This window comes from Schistocerca cancellata, chromosome 4, assembly GCF_023864275.1.
Source record: "Schistocerca cancellata isolate TAMUIC-IGC-003103 chromosome 4, iqSchCanc2.1, whole genome shotgun sequence".
Lineage (NCBI taxonomy): Eukaryota > Metazoa > Arthropoda > Insecta > Orthoptera > Acrididae > Schistocerca > Schistocerca cancellata.
The window spans coordinates 864,305,765-864,330,209 of record NC_064629.1 but is presented as its reverse complement, the minus strand read 5'-3'; the positions used below and the strand labels follow the sequence as shown (position 1 = coordinate 864,330,209).

Below are 24,445 nucleotides of genomic sequence, written 5' to 3'. Positions count from 1 at the left end.
ATATGCACTTCGATAGTGCTTCCAGTATAACTGATAAATTGAGTTAGAAACCCCAAGTATTCAATCCAAGGTGAAAGATTTCCTTGTAATACACTCCTTTTATTCTGTAAAGGCGTTCCTCGTAGTAGTTGAGAAATTTACACTGTAATGTGATGTGTTATTTATTCATATACGCCTCACCATTTATTTTTTGTTAATTCTTTAATTCTTTTGTTTATCAATTTTAAATGAGAGTTTTGTAAACTGTGTACTGATTTTTACTATAACCAAGTAGCTCTGGGTCACATGCACCATGGAACGATGATAAATAAAAATAAAATGAAAAATGGGTATTATTGCAAGACATAAAATTTCCAAACAGCTAGAAAATCATGATTGTTCATACACGTATGTACTAGGATTGAAGCGGCACGGGAACGTGTGGTATCTCCGCTTACAGTCACTCACGTGCAGTGAACCGGCTTTATCGCCGCGCCCACGCACTATGCTCAAGGGAGAGGCTTGGTGACAAAAAACTGTGGTGTCGCCGCCAGACACCACACTTGCTAGGTGGTAGCCTTTAAATCGGCCGCGGTCCGCTAGTATACGTCGGACCCGCGTGTCGCCACTGTCAGTGATTGCAGACCGAGCGCCGCCACACGGCAGGTCTAGAGAGACTTCCTAGCACTCGCCCCAGTTTTACAGCCGACTTTGCTAGAGATGGTTCACTGACAAATTACGCTCTCATTTGCCGAGACGATAGTTAGCATAGCCTTCAGCTACGTCATTTGCTACGACCTAGCAAGGCGCCATTATCAATTGCTATTTATCTTGTGATGCCTGTACCGTCAGACCGATGTACACCAATTATGGATTAAAGTTAAGTATTCCAGCAGCTACGTACCTTATTGGCTATATTAATTACATTGTCCTGTTCCAGACCTCACGCGAGCCTGCGTGAGCTTAAACGCGTGCCTTTCGGCTACCGGTCATAGTGGCTTGGCTGTCTTGCCAAGTCACAACAAAAACGACTAAAGCAGTTTCGGGACAGGACACATTTATTCTTCCTACCGTTACAGTAAATGACAAATACCATTCGTCGCTAATGTCCGTCCGTACAGGTGCGTTGCACTGGCGGCACGGCTCCATCACCGATCCCGGAGGGTATACACTCCAGAGATGAGCCGTGGCGCGACCGCGTGGACCGAGCGAGACAAAAGGTGCGGAACGGCGACTGCGTTTACGACCGCGGGTACGCATTTACGGCGGAGTCACGTTGACTCGACGCACGTGGTCCGCGGCGGGAGAACTGAGAGACGTGCTCGCACTGTCCGCCTGATTTGTCCCCGTGCGGTCCGGTGTGCCACCCACCTTTGCCGAAATTCGGCGTAACGGTACAGCTGCCCATATTTGTGTCGGCAGTGCCGTAGTTCAGCCCTTCGTGCGTTGGACGGTGCTGCCGCCACAGGATTGTTTACATACACAGGTTGGAACGAGCCGAATAACAGTGAATTAGGTTACAAATGATTCTAATGTAAGATTCTTGAATCAGAACCTGCCATAAATACGAAATCTAAATGAAATTCTATGATGCAAAACAGTTATTAGAAACATTTGTTACCTAATTCACTGTTTCTTGGCTCTTGCCAACTTGTGTATGTGAACAATCCTGCTACATACGTATATGAACAATCATGATTTTCTAGCTGTTTGGAAATTTAACACAGGAAGCTGAGTACAGTGATGTGTACAATGAGGCAGATATAAATTCTAATTAGATATTTGAAATCTGTCTTTACAACTACAAAAAAATGTGTAGGCCCTCTGCAGCCCGGAGTTGGAATCGATACTGTTCAAAAATCATGAGAGTGCGTCTGATCACGGCTTAACAAAATATAGTATTTTTTGCCACTTATGATAGGAATCAACCTATGGCGGCCAACATTTTTGATGCCTCCTCTCGAACCAGAAAAAACCGAACGTGCCGCAGTAGCTATAGATGCAGCGCCTTAACAGGTCGTGTAGAAAGTAACTTGAGCTAATGGTTAACTGCCGCATGGTCTGGACACTGGAGACCAAGCAGTTCCCTACCCACTGTCAGATGTGAGTTCAGAGGTATCGATGGAGGTGGCGATACAGCGGGCTTTCGTATGTCGAAAGCTTTACTCAGGGATATTTCTGGATTTGCATGTTGTGTACAGCGCTACCAGGAGGCACAATATCCTAAGATAGCCTCTTCAGTGGGTCTTCGGCCTCCATTTCCCCATATTCATTTGGTTCTCCTTATTACGACCTTTTCTTTTTTCTTTTTTTTTTATTACCGTCTTTGACTATCCATGAAAAGTATAGTGTCCACAGTGAGGGATCCTGTACAGTTCCCCTCATTTACGAACGATTTTTCTATCTTTTGTTCCTCCTCCAACCCTGCAAAAGCAATTCGTCCATTATAATTCACAGTTAAGAGGCTGAGGGAGTGGGCTGCAAGGAGAGATTCTAAATATTCTACAGATGGGTTTGTGTGTGTTGATTTTAACCATTTTCACCCTATTTTCAATTTACTTGGTGTCCAAATGAGAGACATTATTCTATACTTTAAAGCTGCAGTGAACTTTATTCAGAACTGCAGTGGTTACTGTACCTAAGAAAACTGAAGGCAAGAATCCTCAAGACGCTGAACACCTAAACCGCAGATCTGGGGAACCAGACAGGGATTTCGTGAGATCCTGACAGTAGTAGGTGTGTGGACATTCACGTTTAGTCTGCATTGTAACCCAACTCCTTGCCCTCTGCAGTCCTCCCTCCTGAGAAAGTTGGGCACACAATTTGAAATTTTATTTTATTTTTATTCCAGCTGCTGTCAGGCTGTAGAACTCGCGTGGCCCAACGTGCCACTGGGAAATGATATTGAAATTGCATCAAACATACTGGCCAGACTGTTTGGTGACACCACCCACAGGCAAAGTACATAGAACAGCTAACACTGCAACACATTGTCACCAAGGTTGAGGTAATACCTTGTAATGCAGAGCACTTTCATGCTGACAAAACTTCACATGTTGCCAGTATGACTGTGCCTAGCAACCCGTGCTCGATGCATAGCCGTGGACAAGCCTGGCATAGCTGACGGGGCAAGTAATGTGGAACAAATCCACTCGTCCCCCAATAAGACTACATCAGAAGCAGTGTGTGTGCATGTGTGTGTGTGTGTGTGTGTGTGTGTGTGTGTGTGTGTGTGTGTGTGTTTGTTTGTTTGTTTGTGTTGGTGCTTATCGGCGCTCAACACCGATTTTATAAACACACTTTAAAAGAAATGAATGTGGAGAAAATAAGTAAAATGGGGTCATACATGCAAAGACAGCGGGAAAAGACTAAAGATGTTATACAAGAGACTAAAACATAAGTAAAACAAGAAAGGAACTAAAAGAACGCCGCAGGAAATTGTCATTGGCTGGCCACTTACGTAAAATATGGGCGAGCCAGTCATCTTGTGAACAAATTAAAACCCTCTCCCTAAAATCTTAGCCCGCCGCGGTGGCCAAGCGGCTCTAGGCGCTTCAGTCCGCAACCGCGCGACTGCTACGGTCGCAGGTTCGATTCCTGCCTTGGGCATGGATGTGTGCGATGTCCTTAGGTTAGTTAGGTTTAAGTAGTTCTAAGTTCTAGGGGACTGTTGACCTCAGATGTTAAGTCCCATAGTGCTCAGAGCCATTTGAACCAACCTAAAATCTTAGTAAAAACATTGGACAATTCATAAAACTTTTAAACTCTAACCACGTTCGGTTGATTATTACCTAAAAGACATGGCAGATACGCCGGCAAGTCAGCCACGGCCCGCTGGTCAGAAAAAAAAACTCAGTCCAATAAAACGTGGCGCACAGTGATCTGTATGTCACAAGCACCACACATTTTAGCGTCTTCTCGCCGGAGCTCTTAGGGCTGCAGCCTATGCAAAGACGAGTGAGGATAACCCCATCCTGTCTACGTGGCTGGAAGAAAGTACGCCACACCTGCGTTGTGGCCTTCACTAAACGAAACTTATTGTCGGTCACTTCCAGCCACTTATCCTCCCACCGACGCAAGACGCTTGTGCTCAACAGCGAGGTGATTGCATGCAGGGGCATGGCACACTGACACACATCAGAAGTGTTGCTATAAATGTATGCTATGGAGCTTGGAGGCTCAGGGTAATCAGTAGTGCCGCCATTCCATCCACATCTCCAACCAGACAGTTTCAGAGAAACTGTGACTTTCACTTCGGTGATAAAGATCTGCTGGCTGCCTGTCTGCTGAGAAACATGTCAAGTACCAGGCTGAGGTACTCCACACCTGTAGTGGAGTGTCAGCCAGTTTGCCGTGGCATACGGAGCTCCATCGCAGTCTTTAACACTGGTAGCATGCCGCGACAGCGTGGACGTGAACCGTGCCAACACCCGGCATCATGGTGTGGGGAGCGATCTCCTACACTCAGGAACTTCAACAACGCAAATAGCTGGTATGCGCCAGTCTCAGCCCTCTAATGGACTCTAAGCAGTCTACAACTTATCCTAGGGATTGTGCCTGTTAACCTCTTGCATATCATTGGTCGTTGTCTTGGCCGACCTCTTGTGGGTGACCAGTGCCATTGCTGCTCAGCATTGAGTACAGTATCTACATAGTATTAGTTATCGCACCCAAGTGCATGACAAGGGGACCATTGGTGAGTGCATGGGTTCACAGCCAGAGAAACTCTGGGGGCCCTGAGCAGGCCACCCCCATTTCTTCGCCTGCTTGCCGGCCACACAGCTCCATGGCAGCAGCTGTCTATGACCTAGGCCAATGGACGCCACAGGCGCCATCGACATCAGCAAATTCTGCAACTAGCTGCGCCTACATGTGCACTGGGTGGCCTAGAGGACAGCCATCGCACTATAGATTGCCATTGGATATAAATACTTTTTAATACTATTACTGTTTCACTGCATGCCCCAGCGTAAATTGGCACTCTTTCCCGCCATTTCTCTCACGCATCCTGACGCATAACGGAGCTGAATAGGCCGGGTCACAACCCTTGGTGTCAGTAAGTGGTCATTATACACTGACAAGCAAAAGCAATATGACCGCTGCCCACCACGACGTTGGATGCCGCCTGGTGACGCTGCGGGCACGTGATGCGGTAAAAAATGTATGCAGGTCGAGCAGACACGGATGAGTGATCGCACTGGCGAATATAAGGGCTGAGAATGGGAAAATCCATTAAGATAAACCATTCTGACGAACGGCAGATATTACTACGCAGAGCCTGTGAACGAGTGTCTCGAAAACGGCGGAGCTGGTGGAATGCGTGGTTTTCATGAGCAATAAAAAAGGCGGAAATGATGTTTATGTTGATCTCTATTCCAATTTTTTTTTCAGGTTCCGGAACTCTCGGAACCGAGGTGATGCAAAACTTTTTTTGATGAGTGTATATAACTTGACAAATGTGTTTCACAGGATGGGGTCTTTTCTATGAAAAAGCCATCTTACTTTTTGTGTTAATAGCTGCCACCCATAACACACGTTTATTTCTCATGTTGCATTTTATAAGCATACTACATAATCGTATGTTGCGTAAGTCTTACTCACAAGAGGATGACTGCGCTTTTATGAAGGGTTTTTTCTTATATTCTTGCAGAATGTGTCTGCGAGCTATTCTTTATGTTAAAGTTATGAGAATTTTGAATTTCCCACCATTTTTTGAATTTAGGTTAAAGTATATGAGTGCTTCTTCCCTTTACAAATTTCCTCGCCATTTAACTTAGGTAACATTGCCTGTAAGTGCAGTGCCATCATAAAACAACATACTAACGTCGGGAGTCGGCACAATTATCCTGCACTTCGCATGAGGCAGCCAAATCAACAGTACACATCCTACAATGCCTCTGTGCAGTTCTCTCTGGCGTGATGCAGTCGCTGGTGGCCATGACAGCGGTAGAGCAGCGTGACCCTCCTGTGGCAGCAGCAGTGCAGGCGAGTTGATAGCACTTGGAATGATACAAGACCTGTCGGTAGCGGTACAACAGTGCCCTCAACAGCAGCGAACTTTGAAATCATCGTGTTCAGAGATTGTGGCTGATGCTATCTCAGAAAAAGCAAGGTGGAACTACAGCCAACAGACACCACAGCAGAACCGTGTAAGGCCTGTATACGATCATAGGGAACAGGAACAAAACTAGATAGTTCTACAGTCACATGGCCCTGTAACAGAATGGGTGAAGGGAGTTGGTCACAATCATACTCATGTAAACAGAGAAGGATCAGTGAAGTATCTATCGCCATGCTGTCTGGAGGCAGTGAAATATTGCTGGGAGCCACAGAGTGGCCGATCTCGTATGGAATATAGATAGAAACTAGATACAATTTACTGCGGCGTTCTTTTAGTTCCTTTCTTGTTTTACTTATGTTTTAGTCTCTTGTATATCATCTTTAGTCTTTTCCCGCTGTCTTTGCATGTATGACCCCATTTTACTTATTTTCTCCACATTCATTTCTTTCACTAGTACTAAATTATATGTGTATATGTGTGTCCATATCAGGCCTACAATACACATAAATAGTGATCATATATAATCATGGTCACAAATATTAGTGTTATTATTAGAAGTAGCAAAATAATTTCCATTAGCAGTAGCATTTCCTAAAAAAATTCAAGAAAATAAAAAGAGTCTAGGTCATGGTGGTAGTATTAATGAGTGTTACTGGTTTTTTTTTAGTTGTAATATTGTGATACTTATATTGTTTGTTATTGTAACAGTAGTATATGGTGTTGTAACAGTAGTAATAGTAGCAGGTACAATGATAACTGTAAATTAATATAGATAATTTGAAGTAATGGAAACCTAAGCTCTCCTTCTATTACAGTAAGGGAAGACTCAATTGAGGGTGGATAGTGATTGCAGTGGGGCGGGTTATAAAAGTTTGTTCGTTCGTCGTACTGTTCACTGTCAATAGTTCCACCTACCTCAGTATGGCGGCAAATCACCAGCCCGTTCCTATGCTTACGTACGTACTGCGATGACGGCGTAAAAGCAGCGTTGAAGAAAACGCCATCGATACTTACAGTATGTTGCAAAGTCCGCGTGATCTCTGGTAACAAGCTATCCTGTAAATTCTTATAATACTTTTCGGGCGGGAAGTCGTTGTTTCGCTCGCTCAGTAAAGTATCACAATTCTGAAACGAATCTTTTATCCCATTTCAGTTAAAAAAAAATACCTGCCATCAGCACATATGTAATTAGTGAACAACATCACTGTCCTCAGTTCACAGTTTATGCAATCCAGGACACACGCAAGGCCGCCAGAAATTTACTTAAGTCCATGTACTTAAGTCCAACCCAAAGAATTACGCGATTTCACAGTCAATACTCCGCTACTACATCTGAGTTTCACATTCAGTACTTTTCAGTGGATTTCTATTAAAGAAATTGCTCGACAAAAATTCCATATACGGATACGAAACATGCCACGCGGAATTTTACAAAGACCGAAAGTTCACACGCGTTTATCTTTCCAACAAAATAATTCTAGAACTTCCAAACTCCACAAAACTGTCCGTAAATGCAACTGCTTCTACGGCAACACAGTCTGGACGCAGAATTCCAATAACTTCTTCATTTTACACATTATGCAGACGGACACGTTCAACTTGACCTGCCTGTTCAATAGCTACCCAGCGACTTCTCCTTGCTGCTCTTTCACAGCCTATGACTACCTTGCAGTGTGCGGGAACTGCTAAACTCTGATTGGTTGATCAAAATGACCAACCAATCAGAACATTCGTTCTAGATCATTCTCACGCCAAAACTGTCCTACGCCAATCACTACTCCCAGTTGCATTCACGCCATTTCAATATGCAATTATTAATATAATGTTTAACAAAACCAAACGAAAGGAAAACTAATCGTGGAATTTATTTAGAAGACTATTACTCTGCTAATGGATATTCTGGCTGCCTTCTTACAAAAGCAAGTACTCGTAGACATACGTCATCAGCAACAAGGGGAAAAAACAACTTTCCCTCTACACAGTTACGTAATGTGATACATTATACAATATTGAATTTCTACGTGTGTCCCACTTACACACTCTCACTCATTCTCATTCATTCTAAAACAACAAAACAAATAGATATTAACTAAATAATAATCTTTTCTGGATTTTATATTACGAAAATGAAAAGAAGGTAAGGTTTTTAATATGAAAATCCAAATAAATTGACCTGACATTTTGTGAACTCCAGTAATGATTTCAAATGATACTAAAAGACAAACTGTTATTATTCCTAACTGAGTTTTTTAGTTTAAGTGTCGGTTTGGTGTGTTTTAGGTAATTTCCTCAAACTCCAAAACTATGACCGATAAAAGGCTGAAATTTTTATGCCATATTCTCTTGAATAACAAAAGGCAGTGTATCGACTTAAAACAATATTAAATAATATTTAATATAGTTTATTTAGATTCTTAAGGGTTTGAATATTCAGTCGCTCGAAGTGACAAATATACCGCTTCCCACGGCTAGCATAGCGACAGGTGCGAATGAGTCATTGCTAAGACACAACCTTCATAGTCGATGGCTCCAATGCTATGGGCTGTTCTGCAAAGTAGCTTACTGCAATAAAGTTATCGCGAATTGACGTTACAAGATGACACAATAAAATGATACTTAGCCAATTAAGTCTTAGAGCGATAGCAGCAGAAATAAATAAATACAAGAAAAGTAGTGGACAGTGTAAACATAATTCATGTTCAGAATAGAAAAGAAATATGTTAAAAAATAAGTAGATTATCATGAACATTCACTCACATGTAATTCTATACATAATGGACCAATGTTGTAATCAAGAAACTGGGCTAGTATGAATAAATAAGTAAAAAAGAAAAAAAAAGAAATAATCGTCCAGAGACTGCAGAGGAGACTCTCCTAGTGTGGCATTTATTTAAAAAAGAACTAATTGTTTCTATCACATTCCTACTACACAGTTTAAATGAGTTGGCAACTGGGGTGGAGCGGGATTGTTGAAGCGTAGCACAAATACGGTGGGCATTTGCTGTTAGTGCGATGATGGAAGTTGTTTGAACTTAAGACAACTGAAATTTAATGTAGGATAATTAACGTCATAGGAATGGGGAAAACCAATGATTTTTGGATTTCCTGGATTAAACTTACGACCAGATTCTATACTTAGCACAAGAGACCCAGCAACATTGCAGGCTGTGCCCGTATCACTCAGATCCACCACACTTGATTCAGATGTCACAGTCACAAGTTTAGATCCCTACTTGTTGCATCATCCATTCACTGCAAGAAGGTATCATGCATTTTCTCAAACTATTTTCCTGGCGCAGTGGAAAATGTTCAACTTTATGTTCAGCAGAGGTTATGGTTCCAACATGATGGTTCACCTCCACACAAGTCGCTATTCATCTTCCATATTATTAAAACTACTTCCTATCCCCCCCTCCCCCACGCTTTACCCACCCATCTACAGGTATGGGCGCTCTTTCCCGAGTCTCAGCCTGGTATACGGTTTTAATCTGCCAGGAAGGTTCAAAACAGTTCACACTCATCTGCAGAGCGAAATAATCACTCTGATGCTCACTGTTTCAATCAGGGAGGCCAGCTTACCTCCAGCTCATTGAAACGAGCTGTCAAGAAGGATTAGGCTGACCACAGATGACTGCAGGACCAGCCCCACGCCCAATTTCTGCGCTGAGTCTGGGGAGATGCATACATACATACATACATACATAAATCCTTGTTCCATAGATCATAAATACGACATTTCGTAATGATAAGGATGTGTCACTTCAATATAAATTTTTTTACACAAAATAATTTATTTAATTTAATTAATTTATTTATTTATTTTTAGAGTCACTACTTCATTTCTAAGTATTCATCTACTGAGTAGAAGGAGTTGTCATTCAGAAATTCTTTTAATTTGCTTTTAAATGTTGGTTGGCTATCTGTCAGACTTTTAATATTATTTGACAAATGACCAAAGATTTTTGTGGCAGCACAATTCACCCCTTTCTGTGGTAAAGTGAGATTTAATCCAGATAGTGAATATCATCCTTTCTTCTAATATTGTAGCTATGCACTTCGCTGTTATTTTTGAACTGGGATGGGTAATTAATGACAAATTTCATAAGTGAATACGTGTATTGCGAAGGTTCTGTGAATATGCCTAGTTCCTTAAATAAATGTCTGCAAGGTGATCTTGGGTGGGCTCCAGATATTATTTTGATTACACACATTTGTGCAATGAGTACTTTCTCTCTTAATGACGAATTGCCCCAAAATATGATGCCATATGAAAGCAGTGAATGAAAATAGGCATAGTAGGCTAATTTACTGATATGTTTATCACCAAAATTTGCAATAACCCTAACAGCATAAGTAGCTGAACCTAACCGTTTCAGCAGATCATTGATGTGTTTCTTCCAGTTCAATTTCTCATCAATGCACACACCCAGAAATTTTGAGTATTTTGCCTTAGCAACAGACATCCATTCATAGTCTGTATTTATCAATGGTTTTATGCCATTTACTGTACAGAATTGTATAAACTGTGATTTTCTCAAAATTTAGTGAGAATCCATTTGCAGAGAACCACTTTATAATTTTCTGAAAGAAATTATTTGCAATTTCCTCAGTTGATTCTTGCTTGTTGGGTGTGATTACTATACTTATATCAGCAGCAAAAAGAACTAGCTTTGTACCTTCATGAATATAGAGTGGCAAGTAGATAATATATATTAAGAAAAATGAGGGCCCCAAGACTGAACCCTGTGGGCTGTCATTCTTGATACCTCCCTAGTTAGAGGACTTTGCTGGTTTTTGCAGACTATCTGCACTGTTAATTTCAACCATATGCATTCTTCCAGTCAAGTATGAATTAAACCATTTGTGTACCACCCCATGCATACCACAATGCTTAATCTTATCTAGAAAAATTTCATGATTCACAGAATCAAAAGCCTTTGAGAGATCACAAAGTGTCCCAATGCGTGATGTTTAGTTACTCAATGCATTTAATATTTGATCAGTGAAAGCATATATAGCATTTTCTGTTGAAATGCCTTTCTGAAAACCAAATTGACATTTTGTTAGTATTTTATTATTATAAATATGTGATGCTACTCTTGAATACATTACTTTTTCAAGAATTTTGGATAAATTTGTGAGAAGTGAGATTGGCCAGTAGTTGTTAACATCAAATCTATCCCCTTTTTTATGCAATGGTTTAAAGATGGTGTATTTCAGACTATCTGTAAAAATGCCTTATTTCAGTGAGCTACTACATATGTGGCTGAGAATCCTACTTATTTGTTGGGAACAAGATTTTAGTACTCTGATGGAAATGCCATCAATTCCATGTAAGCTTTTACTTTTGAGTGAATTTATTACTTTCCTATTTTCAGTAGGAAAGGTAGGTCGAATTTCAATTTTATCAAATTGCATAGGTACTGCCTCTTCCATTTACTGCCTTGCATTTTCTAATGAATAGCTGGATCCTATTTTCTTTACAACAGTTAAAAAATAATTATTAAAAATGTTTTCTACTTCTGACTTCTTGTTAACAAACTTTTCATTGTGTTTGATAGAAATACACTCTTCCTGTGCTCTCGGTTGCCCTGTTTCCCTTTTCACAATATTCGAAATCATTTTAATTTGATTATCAGATGTGCTAATCTGAGACACAATGCACATACTTCTGGACTTTTTAATAACTTTTCTTAATACAGTGCAGTAGTTTTTATAATGTTTCACTGTTTGGGGATCATTACTCCTCCTAGCTATAAGATACATTTCCCTTTTCTGTTTACAAGATATTTTTAGCCCTTATCGTGTTCTCAAGGTCAGGTTACGTAAATACCGTGTGATTAACTGTGCATGATGATGGATTACAGGAAATCTTGAGGGCACTGGAGCAGATGAGATGTGTACTGAATGCAAAACGCCTCATCTCCTGCGACTCTGTAACTGCCCTTCAGTCTCTCCAACACTTTTAACACATACAGGAGTCCAGAGTATCTTGACACCCTTCTCTACCAACAAAGGCTTAGGAAGGAGGTATCAGTCGGTTGGGTATGAAGGCTCATGGAAATTCAGGGATACGAATTAGCAGATGTAGCAGCCAGTGAGGCGTTGATGACAATTAAATGGTTCACTGTGCCGTCGTCTTTCATGCTATCACCTCGCTTTTGATGTACAGAATCATGCATCAATGGGAAGAAAAATGGCTGACAGAGAAAAAAATAAGCTGCAGCAAGTAGTGCCAACAACATGGTCACAAATAACACAGACAAGATGAGGTTGTTCTCAGCGATGTACCTACAGGACGTAGTTCCATGACGCATGAATTCTTAATCCAAGGATACAACCCTCAGTGTGTGATGTTTGTGTCATACAGATCAAAGAGCGCCACATTTTAGTTGACAGCACATTGTATTCAGACAATAGTGCATCAACTATTTTACCTGTAGGTATGCGAGATATCAAAGGATCACCAATTTGGTGTTGGTGGGAAGTGTGGAGGATAAAAATTGTTGAGGGAGACCAAGAAGTGAATACAGTAAGCAGATTCAAAAGGATGTAGGTTGCAGTAGTTATTTGGAGATGAAGAGGCTTGCGTAGCGAGGAGAGGTACATGCAATGTTTAGTGTGGCTATTAAGATGCTTACAAATGTTTGACTTGTTTCTTAGAATACACTGCCTGTCAACTAGAGTGAATCACTCAGAAGACAAAGTTGTATGTCAGTGAAACTTCATACACATATACACCATCAGCAAGTATGTAGATGATTAGAATTGCAGTTCTCTGTAACGGGTAGAACAGCCACCAGTGTGTATTAGTGTTGTTCATGTTAGTGTTGTTACAAGGACTGATATGGTATAGAAATGGCATGAACATCATCAGATGTTGAATCATCATTGTGAAGGACACAGAGATGCTGTATACTTGCGCGAGGCAGAGTTAGCAGCACCTGACTTATTTAGAAAGAGGGGGGGGGGGCTCTCTGTGGGACTCCATTAGGCCGGCTGGTCAGTCATGCAGTATCCTGATTTGTGGGACATTGGCATGTGACAATGGTCCTCCATGGGAAAGCAAGGGCAGACATACTCGTAATGGAGATTCCAGACGATCTCATCTGACCACAACAAGGGAGGACAGCCGTACTGTAGACGAAGTATTCTGTAAGCACTTAACATTTGTACCTGTCATCCAAGAACAGGTAATGAACTCCTTGTAACATTCTGTGTCATCCCACATTATTGACTAGTGACTAGCAGTAGCTGCCCCCCCCCCCTCCCGTTTAGGTTGCTGTTGCCACATTAACATAAAAGCGCCTGGAGTGGTGCCATGACCAGGTCTTTGCATCCATGGTCTCGCAATGTGTTCAGCCACGAATAAGAATGGTGCGCTGCCTCAGATGATCATCATCAGAGTGTATGGTGGTGTGCTGGGGAGAGGCACAGAATTGGTACTCTTGCTGTCATGGGGTTGGGTGCCATTAAGTAATATTTCAAATCACAGTTGACAGTTTCTGAGGGAACTCGGAGGGCACAATGGTACATCACGGACATTCTGCCAAATCGTGTATTATCTCTCATGCTGCAGTATTGTAGTAACATTTTTAACAGCGTAATGCTCTTTCGTACATGGCCCGTCTCTATGAGCGATCTGTGTGAAGTTGAGTTACTTCCATGAACATCAAGATCCGTAGATCTGTCCCTGAGGGAACACATGTGAGAGCAGTTCGGACGACAACTATGTCACAGTGCCGATGTCTGGGATATCAGGAACAATATTTGTTGGCCAACTTGCCTCAGGACAGTATATAACGACTTTACGACAGCCGTCCCAACCAAATCAGTGAATTTATTCAGGCCAGAGGGGATGCAATGTCATCTGATAAGTGGGCTCATATTGCCAAGTTCTTTGTAAATTTTACTCGATTTAGTAACCACTGATATAACATAGACCCTATTTGAAGAAATTTTGGGCTTGCAGCCGGTAGCCGTCAGCTACACTCCACGATACACTATGTGATCAAAAGTATCGGACGCCGCCAAAAGTACTATGACAGTTATGTAGTAGATGAGAAAACATGGATTTCATGGTCGAGCAGCTGCTCTTAAGCCACACATCACGCCAGTAAATGCCAAATGACGCCTCGCTTGGTGTAAGGAGCGTAAACATTGGATGACTGAACAGTGGAAAAACGTTCTGTGGAGTGACGAATCACGGTACACAATGTGTCTATCCGTTGGCAGGGTGTTGGTATGGCGAATGTCCGGTCAACGTCATCTGCCAGCCAGCGTGTATAGTGCCAACAGTAAAATTCGGAGGCGGTGGTTGTGGTTTTCATGGAGGGGGCTTGCACCCCTTGTTGTTTTGCGCGGCACTATCACAGCACAGACCTACATTGATGTTTTAAACACCTTCTTGCTTCCCACTGTTGAAGAGCAATTCGGGGATGGCGATTGCATCTTTCAACACGATCGAGCACCTGTTCATATTGCACGGCCTGTGGCGGAGTGGTTACACGACAGTAACATCCCTGGAATGGACTGGCCTGCACAGAGTCCTGACCTGAATCGTATAGAACACGGTTGGGATGTTTTGGAACGCCGACTTCTTGCCAGGCCTCACCGGCCGACATCGATACCTCTCCTCAGTGCAGCAATCCGTAAAAAATGGGCTGCGAATCCACAAGAAATCTTCCAGCATATGATTGAATGTATGCTTGCGAGAGAGGAAGCTGTCATCAAGGCTAAGAGTCGGCCAACTCCATATTAAGTTCCAGCATTGCCGATGGAGGACGCCACGAACTTGTAAGCCATTTTCAGCCAGGTGTCGGGAGACTTTTGAACACGTGGTGTATTTCATTCGAGCACCTGTCAGTCATCGCCAGGTGAGCCATCGAAGACTGACCAAAACGTCCTCCGTTCGGCAATATACATTACGTATTGCACGCATGCGCCAAAATCAAGTTGACAAACTAACCATACTACCTGCGAGCAGCGCCCTCGGTGGTGGAACCGATGAACTCAGTTTTTGTCACAAGGGAAACCCCGCATCGCACCCGCCTCAGATTAAGTTGTGAGATGGCTCAGTGGATAGCCCGTCAAAAACGGAACACAGATCAAGTATGAAAACAGGAAGAAGGTGTACTGGACTGAAAAAAAATCAAAATAGAAACAGTGAACGGTCCAAGATTAACTAGTGCAATATCGAGGATACTGGAAGTCTGACGAAACGATTTGGGAATAAATCTGAGCAGCCGTCTTCTGTTGTTTGCAGATGACGCTGTCGTTTATCGACTAATTAAGTTATCAGAAGATCAAAACAAACTGCAAAACGATTTAGAAAAAAATATCTGAATGGTGCGAAAGGTGGCAGTTGACCCTAAATAATGAAAAGTGGGAGGTCATCCACATGAGTGCTAAAAGGAACTCGTTAAACTTCGATTACACGATAAATCAGTCTAATCTAAAAGCCGTAAATTCAACTAAATACCTTAGTGTTACAATTACGAACAACTTAAATTGGAAAGAACACATAGAAAATGTTGTGGGGAAGGCTAACCAAAGGCTGCGTTTTATTGGCAGGACACTTAGAAAATGTAACAGACGTACTAAGGAGACAGCCTACACTACGCTTGTCCGTCCTCTCTTAGAATACTGCTGCGCGGTGTGGGATCCTTACCAGATAGGACTGACGGAGTACATCGAAAAAGTTCAAAGAAAGGCAACACGTTTTGCATTATCGCGAAATATGGGAGAGAGTGTCACAGAAATGATACAGGATTTGGGCTGGAAATCGTTTAAAGAAAGGCGATTCATTGCGACGGAATCTTCTCACTAAATTCCAATTACCAACTTTCTCCTCCGAATGCGAAAATATTATTTTGACACCGACCTACATAGGGAGGAACGATCACCACGATAAAATAAGGAAAATCAGAAAGATATAGGTGTTCATTCTATCCGCGCGCTATACGAGATTGGAATAATAGAGAATTGTGAAGGTGGTTCGATGAACCCTCTGCCAGGCACTTAAATGTGATTTGCAGAGTATCCATGTAGATGTAGATGTAGATGACGGCGTGGTGGTTAAGTGGTCGCAGTATTGGAGTGAAACTCCCTCGTGCCATTTATTTTTGTTTATTTTTTTCACAACATTATGAACTATCCGACCTGTCATTGAAATGCTTGTTCTCTTTCTGTGGGCTTGGCAGTTGTCATACTATACACTGGCTATAGAACATGAGTGATGTGGTAAGAATACGTTACCGTCGAAAGTAAATGTGATGAATAGAGAGAGTAGATGAGATGGCACATAGATGTCTCATAGAAATGAAAACAACAAATAAACGGGTGTGAACTACGTGTAACAGACGTTACACTTCGATACAGGCACAAATTTGAAAACATCGAACTGCAGAAGGAAAAGAAAAAAAATGGCTTTAACGAGCTTCGAACACGGCCGGCCTATTTAGCAGTCAACAAGTCATTACTCAAATGGTTCAAATAGCTCTGAGCACTATGGGACTTAACTGCTGAGGTCATCAGTCCCCTAGAACTTAAAACTACTTAAACCTAACTAACCGAAGGACATCACACACACCAATGCCCGAAGCAGGATTCGAACCTGTGACCGTAGCGGTCGCGTGGTTCCAGAGTGTAGCGCCTAGAACCACTCGGCCACTCCGGCCGGCAGTCATTACTCAACCACGAAGCCGATGCTACGCCATATGTCTTTATATTGCACTTGTTACACTTACACCGGTCACTGTTCCTATTTTGCCTTTTTTTCATATTTCAGTACACCTTCTTCCAAATGTTTAACTCATCCACTTGTGCTTGAGGAATTGAATTAGACGTGACGCAGTGAAATTCTTAGGTAACAATTCGAAACGAAACATAACATCGATTTATCACTACTGACTAATGATGCACTTATTGCTGGTATGCTACGAAATAAAAATAATAATGTCGTGTGGCTAGGCCCTCCCGTCGGGCAGACCGGTCGCCTTGTGCAAGTCTTTTTAGCTGACGCCACGTCGGCGACCTGCGCGTCGATGGGGATGAGATGATGATAACAACACAATACCTAGTCGCGGAGCATAGAAAAATCGCCGTCCCAGGTGGCAATCGAACACGGGCTCCTTAGCATGTCATTCCTTCGTGCTGACCACTCCGCTATCGAGGCGGACATGCAGGGAAATAACCCACTGTGCCCATAAAGAGTAGGAGATTTAAGATGTGTAAAAAGTATATAATTTATGATTGTGTTGCATATTAGAAACTAAACGTTTGTCTGTATAACTTTTTAGACTTTATCTTTGTATGATTGTATAATGCACTATTTCTTCTAATACAATAACGAAAAGAGCATTGACTTCTGTGAGAACGTCTTTCAGATTATTTTGATTGGCGATATCACAATATGAATCAAGTTTCACTGTTTGTTACACTGAGTTTTCACTTCATAATTTGGTCTGTAAATTTTTTGTGAATAACAAATTGCAAATAGCTATATCTCATGCAATATTAATGGTGGAGCACCTGTTCATATGATGTTTTGCCTCCAGAATAATACATGGTATTAACTCATAATGTATACCCATTCTGGCTGAAATTCCTTGCAGGTAGATGTATAACAGTGTGAAGGCAGACGTACAGTTTTGTTGTTTGTACATGTAACATCTGCTAATGCAATAAGGAAACAATAAATAGTTTTAATCTGCCCTTTTTTCAGGAGCAGATCCTTTCTAAGTTAAATAAAGGGAAGAATGGACTATATGGTCCCCAAAAAGGCAAACTTTGTGTAACATTGATTGATAATTTGAACATGCCATTAAAGGCGCAGCATGGAGCACCAACACCAATAGAACTCCTGAGGCAATATTTTGATCAGGGACATTGGTAAGTAAGACAATATAATCATTGGAACAAATTTTTCGTTAATATTTTGAGAATAATGATCCCCACATTCACAGCATTCTCTAAGCGACTTGTTCCTATGGTTAGTGTCTAATGGGGACAACCTCAGGGAATTCAATCGAAAAAATATAATGAACCCAGGATTCTTGAGCTGGGGCTGACTAGGCCTCTATAACTGTAGACTCTAGACGTGCTTCAGCAATCAGCATTCAGGGAGCTGGTGGAACATTGAACCTCACAGTAAATGAGGATTTTGTGTTATTCTCTCAGATACCAAGATCAATTTTAAGGTGAGCTATGTGCTGATATTGTGGACGGCTGTTGAGGCATAACAGTTGTAGGTGACAATTTGTGGGAATCTGCCTCAGACAAGTTGTATGGAACTTACATAGATGTATAGACGTTTGCCTGTTGTGTTTATTTCTCTAGCTTGGCATAGCATGCAAATGAAACCCACGGATTAACCCTCAAACATTCACAGCAGTCTGCGACAGCTATCGGATAAAACTAAAAGCCAGCTCATTAAGGGTAGCTCTCGTGATGAGACATTGGCTATGTAGAAAAACTGAAATTAATAACATGACCCATTCTAAAACTGTGTCCATAACAGTTTGAAGGTGTGATGGCACCTTTGATAAAAATACCTGCTTATCTAAAGAAAAAAAAATTACCTTAATTGGGGGGAGGGGGGGGGGTGCGCTGAAATCAGTGAAGCAACTCGATAATGTGACCCAGCTAGTATAAATTACTACTTACAAACAACATCAACGATCTCCTCAAAAGTAAAAACTCTCGAAAATATTTCATATTGGTGTAACTTATCAACATCATCATACATCCAAAGAGGAACGCAGAGCCGCTATGAATATGAGCACCTCCATCATTCAGTTAATGAATGTTTTGACAACAATGTCACAGAATTGATGTGTGGAATGTATAGAATTACAATGTGTAGCTTCAAAAGACTGGGCTATTATGTTGTGACTAGTTCTATTACTCTTAATGTAAGGTGCAACTTTTTACCTCTTTATTTGCACATAAAATTAATACATTTAACTAATTTGATAACATTACATATAATACCAATATGTATCTTTTTGTTCACACTGTATACATTATCCTATATACTTTTCTAGACGGTAATGAAACACGAAAAATCACAATTTAATGGTTACAAATCATATCAACGCATAACAGTTTTGTAACAAAGCTTCCTGTTCCGTAGTTTTACCCAATTTCAGTCATGCAAATAATCTGAAAACACTTTTGTCTCTCATAAAACCTGTTAGCACATCATAAACTTCACGATATTTATCAAAATATGTTGGTAAATTTGTACATTGTATCCCTTGCAAAATTTAAAATAAGAAATATTGTAGGTTAATTAACATTTTCTAAAATTATTCACAAACTTGGTAATATAAAGTTTGAAACTACTATCATAAAGAACGAGAATAAGCGTACAAAAGCCCTGGTCGGTACCATTTTGTGATCATTTTTATCTAAGGTCTGTGCTGTAAGGTCTGTGTTGAATAACCGTTGTTAAGAGGTGACAAAACAAAATATATTCATTATCTTTATGTAATTAACAAGTCTACTGTTATAATTATATCACAAAGTGCCAACCACTTTTAGCTATGTAGAGTATTAAATGTGTTTTTACTCATAAAGTAGATGCTAACTTTCCTTGCTTTCCTATATCTACATCTAAATCCTACTCCGCAAGCCACCAAATGGTGTTTGGTGGTCATTACGCGAGACATATGTAGGGAGAAGTAACATACTGTCCGACATTTCCTGAAAAGTGCTCCCTCGAAATTTCAGTAGTAAATCTCTCCATGACGCACAACGCCTCTCTTGTAACGTCAGCCAAATGGAGTTTGTTGAGCTTCTTCGTAACGCTATCGCGCCGGCTAAGTGATCCCCACTCGCCACTGGATCTTATCTCTCTTCTGTCAGTTCTACCTGGTAGGGATCCCAGAGAGATTGACAATACTCAAGAATAGGACGAACAAGGGCCTTACAAGCCACTTCCTTCATGGATGAGTTACATTTCCTTAGGATTCTTCCTGTGAATCTGGGTGTGGCATCTGTTTTTCCCACTATTTGTGTCATGTGGTCATTCCACTTAAGGTCGCTCTGGATAGTTGCTCCTTGATATTTTACGGTATATGCTGTTTCCAGCGCTTTGTCATCAGTAGTTTACCTGCACAGTAGCGGATTTCCTTTCCTATGTATGCGCAACATATTACATTTACCTACGCTCAGCGACAACTGCCAGAGCCTGAACCATTCATCAGTTCTCTGGAGGTCATCCTACAAATCGTTAATATCTTGTGACAAACAACCGCATCATCTGCGAACAGCCTTAAAGAGCATCCGATGCTTTGTACTAGATCATTTATATATATTGTAAACAGTAACGGCCTATCACACTTTCTTGGGGTACTCCGGAAATTGCCTTTACATCTGTCGATTTTGTTCCATTAAAAGAGACATGTTGAGGTCTATCTGCAAGGAAGTCTTGAATCCAGTCGCAAGCCTACTCCGATACATGATAAGCTTGTATTTTTTTCACTAAACGGTAACGCGGGACGGTGTCAAGTGCCTTGCTGAAGTCAAGGAATACATCAACCTGAGAGCCGTTGTCTACTGCGCTGTGGATCTCGTGGAGGAAATTCATGTTCATTTTTATAGAGGAGATTTTCATTCTCCAAAAACGTCATAATTCTTTAGCATAAAACATGTTCCATAATTCAACAGACTGACGTCAACGATTAAAGTCTGTAATTGTGTGCATCTGTCCTACGGCCCTGCTTATAAACGGCGATGACTTGCGCCTCCTCGTGTCGCAAGGTACCCTTCGTTGCTCGACCGATATACGATACATTACTGCTAATTGGGAGCAAGTTCTTTCGCATCATCTTTTTTAGAATCTTATAGGTATCTCATCCGATCCTGATGCCTTTCCACTACTAAACGATTGTAGTTGTTTTTCTATTCCACTGTCGTTTATCTCAATATTTGCCATTTCGACGTTCGTACCTTGTAGGGGCCCCGTGAGCACGCAGAAGTGCCGCAACACGGCGTGGCATGGACTCGACTAATGTCTAAAGTAGTCCTGGAGTGATTTGACACCATGAATCCTACAGGGCTGTACACAAAACCGAAAGAGTACGAGGGGTGGAGATGTTTTCTGACCAGCACGTTGCAAGGCATCCCATATTTGCTCAATAATGTTGATGTCTGGGGAGTTCGGCGACCAGCGGAAGTGTTTAAACTGAGAAGATTGTTCCTGGAGCCACTCTGTAGAAATTCTGAGCGTGTGGGGTGTCGCATTGTGTTGCTGGAATTGCTAATGTCCGTCGGAATGCACAAAGGACGCGAAGTATATCTATTTAAAAAAGCTGATAAAAATACTCTTAACGCCTTTTTAAGAGACAGTCTTCACTCCTTCCGATCTCATCATGTAAGTGTAGAAAAGTTGTGGAATATTTTCAAAGAGATAGTATCGACAGAAATTGAGAGATATATACCACATAAATTAATAAGTGATGGTACTGATCCCCCATGGTACACAAAACGGGTCAGATCGTTGTTTTAGCAGCAACGAAAAAACACGTCAAATTTAAAAGGGCGCAAAATCCCCAAGATTGGCAAAGTTTTACAGAAGTTTGAAATATGGCGCGTACTTCAATGCGAAATGCTTTTAATAATTTCCACAACGAAATTCTGTCTCGAAATCTGGCAGAATACCCTAAGAGATTCTGGTCATACATAAAGCACACCAGTGGCAAGACGCAATAATTACCTTCACTGCGCGATAACAACGGTGAAGTCACTGATGACAGTACCACTAAAGCAGAGTTATTAAACACGGTTTTCCGAAACTCCTTCACCAAAGAAGACGAAGTAAATATTCCTGAATTCCAATCAAGAACAACTGCCAAGATGAGAAACACAGAAGTAAATATCCTCGGTGTAACGAAACAGCTTAAATCACTTAATAAAGGCAAGGCCTCCGGTCCACATTGTATACCAGTCAGGCTCCTCACAGAGTACGCTGATAAAATAGCTCCATATTTAGCACTTGTATACAACCACTCGCTCACAGAAAGATCCGTACCTAAAGACTGGAAAATTCCTCAAGTCACACCAATACCCAAAAAGGGAAGTAGGAGTAATCCGCTGAATTACAGGCCAATATCACTAACGTCGATTTACAGTAGGGTTTTGGAACATATACTGTGTTCGAACATTATGAAGTGCCTCGAAGAAAACGATTTATTGACACATAGTCAGCACGGTTTCAGAAAATATAGTTCTTGTGAAACACAACTAGCTGTTTATACTTATGAAGTAATAAGTGGTATCGACAGGGGATGTCAAATTGATTCCATATTTTTAGATTTCCAGAAGGCTTTCGACACCGTTCATCACAAGCGTCTTGTAACCAAACTGCGTGCCTACGGAGTATCGCCTCAGTTGTGCGACTGGGTCCGTGATTTCCTGTCAGAAAGTTCACATTTCGTAGTAATAGACGGAAAATCATCGAGTAAAATAGAAGTAATATCCGGCGTTCCCCAAGGAATTGTTATAGGCCCTCTATTGTTCCTGATCTATATTAACGACATAGGAGACAATCTGAGTAGCCGTCTTACATTGTTTGCAGATGATGCTGTCATTTATCGTCTTGCAAAGTCATCAGATGATCAAAACGACTTGCAAAATAATTTAGGTAAGATATCTGTATGGTGCGATAAGTGGCAATTGACCCTGAATAAGGAAAAGTATGAAGCTATTCACATGAGTACTAAAAGAAATCAGCTAAATTTCGATTACGCGATAAGTCACACAAATCTGAAGGCTGTAAATTCAACTAAATACTTAGGGATTACAATTACAAATAACCTAAATTGGAACGATCACGTAGGTAATATTGTGGGTAGAGCGAACCAAAGACTGCGACTCATTGGCAGAACTCTTAGAAGGTGCAACAGGTCTACTAAAGAGACAGCTTACACCACGCTTGTCCGCCCTATTCTGGAGTACTGCTGTGCGGTGTGGGATCCGCATCAGATGGGACTGACGGATGACATCGAAAAAGTACAAAGAAGGGCAGCTCGTTTTGTATTATCGCGAAATATGGGAGGTAGTGTCACAGACATGATACGTGAATTGGAGTGGCAATCATTAAAACAAAGGCGTTTTTCGTTGCGACGGGATCTTCTCATGAAATTTCAATCACTAGTTTTCTCCTCCGATTGCGGAAACATTCTGTTGGCACCCACCTACATAGGGAGAAATGATCATCACGATAAAATATGAGAAATCAGAGCTCGCAATGAAAAATTCAATGCACGATTCACCCAGCCGGCCAAATTGAGACTCCCCTTTCAGACTCGATCAGGTGCTGATAACGCTGCCTCAAAAGAGTGCGCGGAATCTCCGTGTCCTTCACAGTGACCAGTCAACATCTGACTCTGTTCACGCCCCTTATTTTAAGAGCCTAGTCTATTTTTTTTTTTTTTGATTTTCTGTTATCGACGTTTTCTTACAGTATTTTCCGCGCTGAATCGGATGGTACGCTCACCAGTCTCAAAAAGCGACAAAATGATTTAAAAAGCTGTTCAAAATGGAGGCCAAGTTCAGTTCGCTGTTGTTTCAAAAGTGGCCGACTGCATCAGTAGCCAATCATAACACGAGACTCGGTACATCCAAAGAAAAGTTAGCAAAATAAGAGAGAGAGAGAGAGAGAGAGAGAGAGAGAGAGAGCTTATAATACAGACGTTGGCAGGTTTTTCGCAGTTACAAAGAAAGGCGAATCCCTTGGTCCGATGAGTCCCTCGCTATTACCTCTTGGGTGTGCTGCGAACCCCAAACAGACCGCAGATGTAAAAAAAATTACTAGAGAAACATTTTGGTGAAAAATGGCATGAAACTGAGAGACTGCAATGTTATCACAACATCACTGAAAAAGAGGCTTGTGGTGTGGCAGAGGAAAAAGATTACTGCGAATGTGAGAATGTGGAAGAAGATGAGGATTTAATGCTCAGCCTATGTGTTTCGTTCTCTATTGTTACTTAGCAAATGTTTGAAACATGTTAAGTATTTCTCTTCTTTAGTCAAGAGAAACTAGTGTTAAAAAATCATGTTAATACAACTTCCTTTTTTTTAGATGACTGTTGGTAAATGTTTCGGTTTGACCATTCAATATTTTTTTTGTTCAAACACTTACACTTTTTCTATGTTGTATGTTTATTTTATATTAACTGACACTAGTGTTATTCTTGAAACAAACATGCACAAGGAACGAATTGTTAACTATTTTTTAAGAAATTGCAGTAAAACCCATCTAAGAATGACGTGGATACCCTTTGGTTTAGTTTCAATAGCGGACAGATCCAATAGTTAGTATCAAAGCAGACCAAGTACAGCTTTTAACCCATTTTTACAGATTACCTATTGATTTTTTCCACTTTTTCGTTATGAAAG

At 41.2% G+C, this 24,445-nt stretch overlaps 1 protein-coding gene across 1 annotated transcript in view; it reads left to right on the top strand.

Moving 5' to 3' along the window:
- Nucleotides 1-24,445, top strand: part of LOC126184477 (dynein axonemal heavy chain 7-like) — a 1,143,184-nt gene that overhangs the window by 534,974 nt on the left and 583,765 nt on the right. Inside the window, exon 26 of the mRNA XM_049926869.1 lies at nt 17,766-17,932. Coding sequence (XP_049782826.1) covers nt 17,766-17,932 — 167 coding nt within the window. The remainder of the gene's footprint in view (nt 1-17,765; nt 17,933-24,445) is intronic.